Below are 12,756 nucleotides of genomic sequence, written 5' to 3' on the forward strand. Positions count from 1 at the left end.
CTGCGTCCGGCGACCAGCTGCCAAGCAATGGCTGTCGGACCAGCACTCAGCCTTGTAGCGGGAGATGAGAGCACAACAACAACGATCGCCAGACTTACAATTGAATGAATGAAGTGAATTAAAATGACACTGAAGCCGAAATCGAATTCGAAATCACAACGAGCAGCAAACAACAAACGGTTCAACACGGCATATGGGACAAACGAAGTGTCCGGTTTCTTGGAAGAGCGCCAACGCACCCACACACACGCCATACACACACATAGTAAGTATCGTTAATGTGCATAACTACGCACTCACTACAAAACAAAATCTCAACATTTCTAGATACACTTGGTAACTTCAGTTATTGCAAAAAACATATTAAAAATATTGAAACATTAGAGAAAAACACTTGTCTTCGAGTAGAGGACGACTGCGACTCCGAAGGGGGAACTACTTTTATTTTTGTGCAGTCGTATGGTTAAAGCGTTTACCATCAAAAGTCACGAAACTGCCTGGAAAGTTAAAAGTGAGAGAGACAATTTCGTGAATAAGTGCGTGAGAGCGTTAAATGTAACAGCAAAAAAATTGAGAAATGTGGCTGATTAGGGTAGCAGATAATACATGAGCTGGTCAAATTTTGGTCATTGGCCAAGTCGGAAAGTGTTGGGATAAATTAAAATACTTAATTCATAACCGGAATGCAGACGATTTTTGCTCAATAATGGCGGCCCTTTGCAAGGAGGTAAATCGGTTAAAGCTTAGACCAAATTAAACGGAAATGTAAGCTAGATTTACTTAGTTACGTCCGTCTGCATCCTATTCTGCGTTAGTACTGCATATAACCTTTCATCACAACTGCAAAATTTGTGTCGGAAACCAGCAGCGCCTTGGGTGGCTTTGACTCTGGGAAGATGAAACACTGTCTTTTCAGTGATGAGAGGCTGCTGAAGTGGGCAGTATATTAACAGACTTTCAAGGAGTATTAAAACTTTCATATTAACAAAATAATCCAAATTTGTTTAAAAGAATAATTTCACTCATAACAATCTTCACTTTACGTTCCGGTCAAGGCGAAAATTAACATTACGTGCTTCATTAAAACTCAGAAGAACTAAATTTTTTATTTTTGAATACTCAAAGATATTTGTTAATTATGTAGAAGCGCCAGTTAAGAAATTATTAAGATGGAAAAATTATATTATATACCGCGGCAGGGTTGCATTTGACTGTTAAATGCTAGATAGATAGAAGCTAATTGAGGTTTTGCTTCTTATTTAACTCTTGACAAGTGCGGGTGGGCTGGCAAAAAGTCATTGCTGTTGGTTTTGCACCAACAATATTGTCGTTGTACAACCCACCAACTCAGCTGATTGGCATGGCACCTATGTAAGGCCCAGAGCACTCGCGAGCCTTAGTGTAAAGGAAGCTCCCACGATTGTGTTTGCACTTCATCTGTATGAAATGCGCAAAATTTTGAGCAAATGAAAAAATTACGAATTCGACCTTGCCGAATGCCTCAACCTAAGTTGGGGCAGTCCGCGCGGCATCGGGCGCAAGCAACTACACAAAGTAAGCAAATGGAGTGTGAGCAACATAACTTCACGGCATACATTCACATTTTAGCTACAAAGCTTTGGATATCATGGATGTAGAGAGTTTTGCTTGCTCGCACTAACATTTTTTTAGAAAATTGTGCTGAGGGGAAAGCAAAAATATTTAAGCATTAGCCGTGACTTAATTAGCACGCATACACTCGCACACAAGTGAATAAAACGTATTGAATAGTGTTTTTGGTGGATTTCGCATACCCACATCATTACAAACAAGATTTCATTTTCGTTATTCATTTGGATAGAGTTCGGAATGGCACAGACCGACGTAGCGTCTGCATTCACATCGGTCCACCGTTTACGTTGCTAACTTCGTCCTAACTTCGCCCTTGACACCGTCCCCCGTGTAGGCCTAAGGCAGATTTCCATGAAAATCTAAAACTCACTGAAAATTCCTCAAAGGCATTAGAAAATCCATCTTCATGCTTCAAAGCATTTATTTCACGTTTTGTTTACGTACTTCTAGACTTTGTTTTTTCTGCCACACTTTGTCTGCCTGCCTAGTGTATTTTCGCGATTTCTTATTAATGCACGTATTTTCACACATCGCATAATACAAACAAACCCGAAACAGTGAAACAGCGAAATAGAGGCAAAAGAAACTCGTCGATTCTCTGCAGTAAGCGCGCTGCTGCCGCGCCAGCCGCCGCCTCTGCCGCCCTCCCCCACAAGCTGAACGCTGGGCTGCAAAATTCGGCGTTTTTTCACGACTTCATTGGCCCAGTACTTTTCTCACCTTTCGCACAGTTTTCGTTTTATCGTACCTTTTGCACTTTTCCTTTGATTTGCACTTTTGGTATATTAGAATTCTTCTTTTTACGATTCGATTTTTGGAAATTATTATTTAGAAAATACTGCAACTTTTATTTGCTGCTTGGCTAGTTTTGCCTTGTACAACATCAAGGCGTCCACTCACGGCACACACGACGCAGGACAAGGACGTCCGCCGCACGAACGAAAGTCAGAGCCTTGTCTGCTGAGTTGGAAAATTTCTATTTTCCTCTTTGGCGCTATCGTCAACTCCGCTATAGCGCCCGACCGTTGCTCGTCAGTTCGGATGTGGCTCTCTCGCAAATTTGTATACACCGCATTCCAGTGTGCTCTGGGGCTTTTCCGCTCTGGTGGCGAAATTTGTATGACACGCAGCTCCACACATACATATTATTTATTTATCTGCACATACATATACATACATAGGTATTTTGTGTCTATCGCGAAAGTGCTAAATGTGACTAAATGCGACTGGAAGGCTGGCAAAGGAAAACGGGAGAGTAAGAACCAGCTAGAGAATTGCTATGGCGTCGTTTTCATTTAGGGCGGTTGCTCAGCTTTCTCTCCGCTCTTGCTTCCAACGCTGCTAGCGGCCTTCGGATGACAAACAATATGCGTGTGTAGAGCACCCACAATCGCAAGCGTCCCTACAAAGCTGCATTACAACGCTGCTGGCTGCAGAAGCACTTTTGAGTAATGCGTCTCTTCACCTACATACATATGTGTGTGCGTGTCATATCATGAGAGTCCCCACTTTCACGGTTTGTTTATCAACGCAATTCGGCAATTTCGCTCGGTTTCACTATCTTCTCGTTTGTGTTTTATTACTTCTGCTTCTGCCGTTTACACCTCCATCGCGCCGTCGCGGTGAATGTCAAAATTGTACAGGCCTGCCCAGTTCGGAGTTTTCGTTTATATTTATATTGTTTACCTTTGCAAGGTGTGAGCTCTGTGTTGTAAACAATTTATAAACAATTAACTTTTTAGAGCCAATAAAAAGCTTTCACCAGCAGATGCGATCGTGATATACACGAATATTTGAAATATGTTTGCATTTCGGATTCACTTTTTTATGATTATTTTTATACCCCAAACAGGGTTAGTTTGCGGAAAGTTTGCCGGGAGTAACCGTCGGATAACCCATAAAATATACATTATAATATGTATGTAGTATGTATTTAAATGATCAGCGTGACGAACTGAATTGTATTGGCTTGTTCGTCTCTCCGCCTGTATATACGCAAGCTGTCTCTTAGTTATTGAAATATCGATCTGAAATCACACGTCCTTTTCTACCCAAGAAGCTGCTCATTTGTCGGAACCTCGGATATCAGTCCACTATATCATTTAGCCGTCATACAAGCTGAGCGAACAATATCAAATTTTTGTAAGGTAAATTTTTTTATTAGAGTGATATCTTCACGAAATTTCGTATTCATTATTATTCAAGGCAACGGCACAAACTTCGAAAGAATTTTCAGATCTGACCTTATATGTAGAATATAAATAACTAGTTGGGTTTTTTGTATGAAAAAACCTTTTTTGCATCGAACACTTTTTTATTTGTGAGGGTATTAAGCTTCAGCGCAGCCGAAGTTAATATTTTTGTTTGTTTCATAATTTTTTTACAATACTGGATTATGTGTATACGCCTGGTTTCGTCATGTAACGTTCGAAAGGTTTATAACTCAGAAGGGGACTATAAAAACGCTTTTATCATAATGAGATGTTGAAGATGTTTTCATTCGAAATCTTGAATTACCAATCCATCGTTACGCGGAACTCTAATATATTGAAAGCACTTTCATCGAAACCAATACATACTCACTCATTAACCATATGAGCCGAAAGGATTGAATGGTCACAAGTACAAAAAAGTTTCGGTTAGTTTTGTCAATTCGTTCTATGAACGCTTAAACCTTAACCTTTGGTAGCGCTCTCTTATGGCATTGGCATGCAGGGATAAAATATATATATTGACTTTATAATGGTATCTTAACTTCAAGAGTTCGTGACGAATTTTGACATTTGACATTAGCACGCACACAAGTGAATAAAACGTATTGAACATAATCGGTAATGGTGCAGAAACAAACTGTATTAAAACCACGGAAATATCAATAGTTTTAAATGCCTATGAGTTAAAAGAATGTCCAAAAATGCCTATCTACATATTGCTTCAAGGCAAGAGGCTCACTTTATTTTAAACAATTAGTTGATTAATATATTCTCTTAGGTTACCAGGCATTATTACTAAGACTTCGTATTCGATTAGCGTTTTCTCTTAACGGAAGCCATTAGCCACTTAAGTAGCCTTTGCCGAACTTCCTCTATAATATCTTTTAGGGACCAATACTCTTGGGGTGACCTTCAGTTAAGCTTTCCCCAAGGTGTTAAATTTACTCTGATGGCATGCGGTCCATTCTTTTGTGCAAGAAAGCGAACACTGGAAACCGCTAACATTTAACTGCAACAATCACGAGCCCTGCAACTGAAATTTAGTGCATACTGCGCCAAGTACAACAGTAAGGCGGAATATGTATGAAATAATAAAGTTGTCTGAAAGCACGTATTACCCTCAATTCACGATGAAGTGGAAATAATGGATAAGTATCAGTCATCAGAAAGAAAACATAACTTTCACAAAAAGCAACAAAAACAAGAACATTCGTATCTGTGGAAATGAAGATGCCCAGTAGGGATTAAATGTTGTTCGAAATTTTCTTGTTTCGCTTTGCTATTCGAGTAGTGATTATTTATTCAAAAAACTAAGACATTTATATTTTTTAATTCCATTTGATTGTCGATTCACAGCTCTTAAAATATATTGGAAATCGATCATCCACTTTCGCGGTCAGCTCCCTTTTGGGGTCGCATGTAGATTTGCGTTCAACAACAAGCCAACATAACAGCATCAACAAACACTCATGCAACAACAGCCACCTCAACCAACAATGAGTATCATCAAGCGAGATAATCAACAACAAAACGGACGAACAAACGAACACTGAAGGTGCAACACACGAGAAATGCTGGCAACACGGTGAAGTGGGACCGACCACCACCGTCCCAAGAGCTAAGCACAAAAGCCCGAGCAGGTGATTGCATGGATAGGCACAGGCTTATGAACCCCGCAGTAAACATGTTTCAGCGCTGAAGACGCACAATTCACATTTTGTCCGATTTTGTCGTCTCTTTTAAAATGACTTGAAAAATTTAAAGGTTATTTACTTAAAGACATATTGGGCATTTTATGAAGGCGAGCCACTCCCTAAGCAGAGGAATTACAATTTCTCATCATATTTTTGTATGCTTAGTAGGGTATACAATATTAAGTTTGTCCAAGTCGAAGTCTTTAAGAATTGTATCTCAAGGCCTGTGTAAAATTTCATGAAGAGAGCATTTCTCGAGAAATCTTGCCAACCAACTTCAAAACATATTTTCAAGAAAAACACGTTTAAAGACGGCGCACTTAGCCTAGCTACCCTCGAGCGCACAGGTGCTCAAGACTATATCTCGGAAACTACTAGGTATTAAGCAGTCAACTTGAAAATTTAGGACAATATTTTAGAGATTTTGTAGAATTTAATAAGACAGTAAACAAATTTATTTTTCGAAACCCATGTAACCCTTTAATACAAATGATCATCGTGCCGAGCTAAGTGTCTGCCCGTCCGTCTGTATACATACGAACTAGTCCCTCAGTTTTTGAGACATACATATGTATATCATTTGTCATTTGTCGGAACGGCCGATGTTGGACCACCATAGCAAATAGCTGCCGTACAAACTGACCAATCAAAGTTCGTGTAAGAAATCTTTTGCATTTGTGAAGGATATTAAAGCTAATTTCCTGTTACTTCAAACTTTTACTACTGGGATGTATTTAGCCAAGTTAACAGACCTAAGGCATGCCAACTGTGTGCATCTGTATGTGTATATGCACATCCGTTCATTTATTTAAAATGGTGGGTTTGACACGACACAAATATGTTGTTGTTGTAGTAAAGAATATTCAGATCCTGCTTGGGTGAAAACGTAAAGTTAGCAGTCATCGACATCATACGACATTCCGATTTAGTCCTGTTAAGATCGGAACGACCCAAAGATCCTACTGAACGCCTGTTAAACCGAAACTTATTCTCGCAGGTTTAAGGAACCAATGCGCATCATATTCGATCATTGGAATTGATGAGAATGTGATAAGCTGGACTGATGAAATGTTGGAATTGACTGACGATATCGAAATAGTTAAGCAGATTACAATCAAGCTGAGACCGTAGCGTCCAAATTGAGTGAATATGCATTTCTCAATTGATGTAGCAACGTAGATGACCTGTAAAGAGGCGTTTTTCATGAATTATCCACCCTCCATCAAAAAATTGATGAACAGCTGTGAAAAAGTGAGGTTATATATTTAATATTGGGATTTTCGCCGTGATCCAACAAAAAAACAAAGCTTCATTTTAAATAGACAGTATATTTTGTTTGTTCAAAGGATTAAAAGACAACAATAAACATATTAAGTGAATATTATCCACTAGCATAATGATTACTTGTACATTGAAATTGCCGTAAGTCATTTGCAGCTAAGATTTGTCTCGGAATACCTTGGAGATCCAGTTACCGACTTTTCTTCGAAAATATTCGCTAATCATACTTAATTAATACATATTTTGATTACAACTAGAAAATACATGTAAATACGAGTTTATTTATGTTAAACAGCTTGAAAATTTGCATAATAAAAATATGTATGTATGTTTGTTCCCCACAAAATTCACTATAAATTTCTTTTACACTTACCACAACACGTTATCTAAACATTTTCAAAATGGTAAATTTGTCTAAATCAACCGCTTACAATACTTAATTTCAACACAGATATAAGTTCGTTCAGAGAATATAATATTTAACAAATGTACAAGTACGCAACAAGGATATGTATCAGTACCATAGCTTCACTATATAGTTTAAAAAGTAGACTATGCTAGTTATAAATAAGTTAACATTTCGAAAATCTGTAATACAACACAATAGCCTTTTGAATTACACCTAACTACAAGTACCGCTAACATCAGCAAGAATATGCGAACGGCAAATTGAAAAGTACACCACGTATTAAGTATCATTGGAGTTGTGGCCAATCCAATGTTTAGGAATGATTACATTGAGAAATTGTTTGCTTTGCGTACACTTGCAGCATTACTAGGTAGCCTATAAATTTCAGATAAACAATTTTTTTAACTTTAGCAAAACGAATCTTGTGTCTGACAAAACGTAGCGAGTCACAACTTATCATTATTTCTGTTTGTTTGGTCTTGGAATGCATAATTAAAACACCCGTGACACCAACTTACTCGGGCCCTTCGTTTTTCTTTTTCAGTCTGAAAAGTGTTCTTTATTGCTGGTTGTGCATGCCTCTCTAACAGCAAACATTGTTTTTGTTTTTACGACATAGAGCTGCGCGGTCAGCGTCATATATAAGAAGGTGAGGATTTCCGAGATCTTGAACGCGGCTTTGATGGGCTCTTTAAGCTGTGACGCGAACCGCTTCGCGACTTGAAGCCATCACTCCAGGGCTCAGAAACACGTCCATACCAATGCACCAAATCCATGACCTCCAACTGTGCGAGGGGATAGCATGAATATTTAAGACTTCGAATCGAACAAAATTAACCGGTTTTACCTGTAAAGTCTGTGGTAACTCCTTGAACATTTCCTGCTTTGTGACATTCGCATGCTGTGATAGGAACGATAGGCAATTCGACTTCAAAGCGGTGGCCATGTAGCGATCCGCAATGCCCAACAAGCAAAGCACCGATTCTTCGTCAACCAGCGAGTTCAGTGTATTCTCGCACAGCTCCTAGCAATTGAAAATATTATTAGTTTTATAAGTTTTTGCAATTGGTTTTTATTACCTTCAAGTCGCAAATTGAATAACGATCAGCAAGGAGCATTAATTCGCAAATTTGCTCGGCTCCTACCGTTTTATCAATGGGTGCGCCATAGATGTAGAGCAACAAGCGGCGAAAGATCACGGGCGAAGTGTCAGTTATGACGATTTTTCTGCAATGAGTAACCCCATTCATTAGCGCTCCTCTTGTCTAAACAACATGTGCATTTATATGCGTTCGATATACTTGCCTCTTGATGCTCTCCTGCATGCCGGATAGTAGCGCCTTTTTGAACCACTCGCAACGCGCTGAAACAATCACTCTATGCGCGCGAAATGTGTGCACTTGGGTTGGTGGCCGCTGTAGTTGCACCGGATGTGGCGATTGGATCACTTCAAAACTATCCTTGTTCAAAATCGATATGCCAGGCAACTGCGCGCCACTTTCCGCATAGGTATGCACTTCAAATTCCATGTCCGCCAGTTGGGCTGAGTGCAGCAGACGCAAAGCGTTCTTCGATAAATTGCTATTGGCGGCAATGGGCGGCTCACACAGATGTTTCGTTAAATTCAACTGCCCACCGACGCAAGTAAAACGTTTCGAATGCAATATATTTAAAAAGATAACTCCAGAAAACGCTTACCTTAACATTTTTGTAGTCATATGAGCGCCGACGTTCCATAGCGAAATCGTCAGATGCAGCATCCATGTTGTTATCCAACTCTGGTAGCTTTAATTCATGCTCAAGTATATTGGAAGCTTCCAAAAGTCCGAGTTCAATTAAAGATTCCGTGAATTCGTGCTTTTGCACTCGCTTACATACCTGCAATATGGGCAAAGCATAAAGTATAACGGTATTCAAGACTTTTATTATGTCACTTACGTTGCTAATGGAGTCACGTAGCGCAGACTTGTGGTCGAGCAGCTTAACAATCACGCCGTTCTGAAACATACCAAAATAGCTCTTCATTATTAAGACTTTCGCATTGTGCTTAAACATGCTTACGATTTGGCTTGTCGCCAGTTTGAAACAGAATTTGAATTCTTTCCAACCTAATTTTTCGTCAACTCGATCAGAAAGATTTTCCATAATCAAAATGTATGCGGGTATGTCTATGATCAGCTGTTCCAAATTTTGATTTATCGTGCTTCGTTTACTTAGAAAGTCCATTTCGCAGAACGACGTCCTAAAAATATAGAGAATTTCTCATTTAAGTGATGTCTATTGCTATGGTCCGGATCTAACTTTTTGTCCCTAATAATTTCGAGAGCCGTGGCGATCCGCCCATAAATATCACGCATCTTTCGTACTTCATACATATACAAAACAAATTTCAAATCATTTTCCGCCGTCATTAGGCGTTTCTTATCTGTTGGATTATCGTAAAGTGTCAGTCCCACGGGTGGGCCACGACGTGGCCTTGGTGACATGGGTGGCGGACTGAACAACGGTGCCCCGTTGTCTTCTAAGCCCACATTGGCACTGATGAAAGCATTGTTTTGTGTTTGTATTGCAAGTGCACTATCTGTGTTCTGTCGCGCCGTTAAATCCAAGTGTGAACAATTGATATCCTGTGAGCGAAAATTTCACACTAAATTTTTATTTAAAAAACAATTGTTGTCTACTCACTTTACACATTTTTTCCAAAGAGTTTTTAATTTCCTCAACGACATCGGTTAATATTACTAATGCAGATTCGATCTAAGAATATACAAGAATTTACTTATTATGTGTGCACTTTATAATTTCCATACCAGTTTTGAAAACTTACTTCAGGTACTAAATAATTCACTAATTCCGCCTTTTCTTCTGCCGTTAGACTCGTGAAAACATTCAAAATATTTCGCAGGAGTTGATGAATCTGCGACATAAAAATAGGAATACGTGTGCGCACGTATTTGATGATTTCGTTTTTCTGGTAGCGCGTTATATCCGAGGCATCTCGAATGAAAATATTACAGAACTGCAACACCTTGGCACATCCTGCATAAAGCGGAACCAAATGTAATTATGTTAAAATAAGGAACAACAATAGGCTACCGATTGCGGACTCTCTCAAGCAGTCTTTAAAAGTCGCATAGAGTGAGGCGGGTTCGTGTAATATCGTAACAGGATTGATTGCTTGTATTATATGGTTGAGCACGGCATGCGAATCCATCAGAGTGTTTACGACAACTGTAAATAAGTGGCAATTACTTAAGTATACGTACAACTATTTAACATAACCTTACATTTCTTCAGCTTTATGAGCTTCAGATACTTTCTCGTCGGCTCCACCATTTTCGTAAGAGATGGCTGGGTCTCCGCAAAATTTATTAATTTCTCACACGCATTTTCATCCAAATCGGGCATCAACGATTCCGCGTACAGCCAATGCAACACTGGTATCAGTAGAAAGTTGGGCAAATTGTAGAGTACTGCAACTGGAGTCAATGGTGAAGAAGGCGGTGTATCCATTGAACTAGGAAAGGGCGAAGGACTGCGTACACGGTATGGTGATAAGGGCGGCCGACGAGTGTTGCACACAATAGTTGTCTCTGTTGGCTGCTGTAGAAAGTCTTGGCAAAAATTAAATATATTTTTGCAGTGGGACTGCGTTTCAAGATGTGAATCTGAGTTTGATGTTGGTGGAAAACGGCGCATACCGCCCATTTCTCCAAGGGCTGCATTCTTGTCAAGACCCACTCCAATATTGCTGGCTGTAAGACAATTAAAGGAATTTGACAGGTGTGCGCCGCGATTGGCAATTAAACCACTATTACAAATCGTATTGGCATGTTCAGATGGTGGCTGCAGGTAAATTGGAGAGATATTGAGTCGCGGTAAAGACATCTGGTTATCATCATAGTTTTGCACATTAGAAATGGGTAGTGTGACTGAGATCTTAATTGGGTTTGATGTCCCTAATATAGCACTGACGCCATCACTCGTTTGGCATTTCTGCACCTTTTGATATTGCTGTTGGTGCGATATATCATGGGCTTTGCAAGAATTTACATGCCCAGAAAGTGCAGGGCCGTTGTACTGGACACACATGCTGCAGTCGAAACCACTTAGCCGTAATACAGATGAATGTACGTGGAACTAAAAAAATTGGTTAGATATATACATTATTAGTTTAAGCATAAGTCAACTATCTCACAAAAATTAAGAGACCTTTGAACATAAATGTAAACTCAATATTCAACCAAGCGAAATAAAAACCAAACGAAATAAGGCCCGCAGCTTAAATATGACTGCAGGGAATTTGCCTACATCAAAACCATCCGAGCTTTTAATGATCACATCCGTGAAGTACGACTCTTGCAACGCCTCTGCAAACGAGTATTCTCGCTCTTGGCCAGCTGCATGACACTCTTTCAGTCGCTTACATTCCAATGCATACCAGTTCTCACAATCCAAAATTAGCGTATCAGTCGGTGTTAAAGTGTTCGTCTGTATAACAAAAACCTTATTAGGAATCTTGGTTATGTGAAACACGCTCTTACCCTAAATTCTATGCTATGTCCCGCAAACGCGCCGAATACTAAACGTGGATTCGTTTCGTTCACATCGAATGTTTCACAACTAAATAAGACACTCGCCGAATCGCAGCAAGTGGCACAGTCTTTTGATTCAGGAAGCGGGTTAACCAAATCATTATACCAGGTTATATCATTCGTATCATCTAAGCGAAATTTAATCCTAAAAACGAAGGAGCGTTAGTAATAATTACTTAATATTTAAAATTCACAGTTTACCCCTCCAAACCAGAGATTTCCTTTTTAAGCTCAAATGTGCAAGAAACGATCTGAAAATATATATTGCATATAAATCTGCGCATAGAATTAAAAATTCGCTCCTGATTTACTCACCTCCCAAGTGCCAAGGAACGAATGCTCCGCCATGGCGCTGGTTGACCACTGCTAATTCTCTTAAAGTATTTATCTATATTCGTCTTTTTAAGGTTTACAAAAGGCTTATTACAATTTGTTCACTATTGCGAATTCAGCGAAAATTTTTGTGTACCTATTACTCCTTTGCATTTTTGACGTTTCGCTAGACTTCAGACCAACTGTCAAAAAAGAAATGACAAATTTGACATTCCTTATGTTTTTAAAATCGTAATAAATGCTGAGATGCTTTCTATTAAGGCGAAACTCCAGGGATTGCTTTCTACTAGTTATACGCATTATGCCACGTTCACACTCATGGTTTGACGGTTAAACCAGAATGTGCAAATAATGGTTTCGGGTAAAATCTTACTTCAGAAAATAAACTGCCTTGAAATAGGTGAACTATTATCGAGTAGTTCTAAGCTTTTAATTTGTGCACGGACAATTCTTCGCAGATATTTCATTTTGCAAATTACCGTTCGATTTAATGCTCAATGTGTTGATGGGCCCTTAAAAAAGTTGCAGCTGTGTAATAAAATTATACATATATCGAAATAAAACAAGTATTTATTTTGTATATACCATATATAGGTGTATATTATATCTGTTTCGTTTAT

The 12,756-nt window shown here is 39.1% G+C and overlaps 1 protein-coding gene and 1 long non-coding RNA gene across 4 annotated transcripts; one reads left to right on the forward strand and one right to left on the reverse strand.

Annotated features, from left to right (window-relative positions):
* Positions 1-3: 3 nt before the first annotated feature.
* On the forward strand, positions 4-6,902 carry LOC126760016 (uncharacterized). Of its 2 annotated transcripts, none has more exons than XR_007667137.1 (2): positions 4-265; positions 5,181-6,902. It is a non-coding gene; the product is annotated as an uncharacterized LOC126760016 (long non-coding RNA). The 2 variants fall into 2 exon arrangements; XR_007667136.1 differs by lacking the exon at positions 4-265 and adding an exon at positions 2,573-3,758.
* Positions 6,827-12,300, reverse strand: LOC126760014 (uncharacterized). Of its 2 annotated transcripts, XM_050475332.1 has the most exons (16): positions 12,119-12,300; positions 12,005-12,054; positions 11,753-11,948; positions 11,520-11,699; positions 10,496-11,348; positions 10,305-10,439; positions 10,036-10,247; positions 9,894-9,965; positions 9,510-9,835; positions 9,270-9,450; positions 9,147-9,206; positions 8,907-9,086; positions 8,514-8,836; positions 8,288-8,435; positions 8,056-8,232; positions 6,827-7,993 (listed from the first exon to the last, which is right to left on the reverse strand). In XM_050475332.1, the coding sequence occupies exons 1-16, from the start codon at positions 12,149-12,151 to the stop codon at positions 7,844-7,846; spliced, it is 3,276 nt and encodes a 1,091-aa protein (XP_050331289.1). In that variant the 5' UTR covers positions 12,152-12,300; the 3' UTR covers positions 6,827-7,843. The 2 variants fall into 2 exon arrangements, with proteins under 2 accessions (XP_050331289.1, XP_050331290.1); XM_050475333.1 differs by lacking the exons at positions 11,753-11,948; positions 12,005-12,054; positions 12,119-12,300 and having other exon boundaries at positions 11,421-11,602.
* Between the last annotated feature and the right edge of the window lie 456 nt (positions 12,301-12,756).

The sequence above is a fragment of the Bactrocera neohumeralis genome, chromosome 5 (assembly GCF_024586455.1).
Source record: "Bactrocera neohumeralis isolate Rockhampton chromosome 5, APGP_CSIRO_Bneo_wtdbg2-racon-allhic-juicebox.fasta_v2, whole genome shotgun sequence".
Classification (NCBI taxonomy): domain Eukaryota; kingdom Metazoa; phylum Arthropoda; class Insecta; order Diptera; family Tephritidae; genus Bactrocera; species Bactrocera neohumeralis.

What these genes read in the sequence shown, in the direction of transcription:
- LOC126760014 (XM_050475332.1), bottom strand. Translation starts at nt 12,151, where the DNA reads ATGGCGGAGCATTCGTTCCTTGGCACTTGGGAG. An exon ending in CTTTGGAAAAAATGTGTAAA is followed by an intron (nt 9,836 to 9,893) that starts GTGAGTAGACAA and finishes TTTCGCTCACAG; the next exon opens with GATATCAATTGTTCACACTT. An exon ending in ATTCAATTTGCGACTTGAAG is followed by an intron (nt 8,233 to 8,287) that starts GTAATAAAAACC and finishes TTCAATTGCTAG; the next exon opens with GAGCTGTGCGAGAATACACT.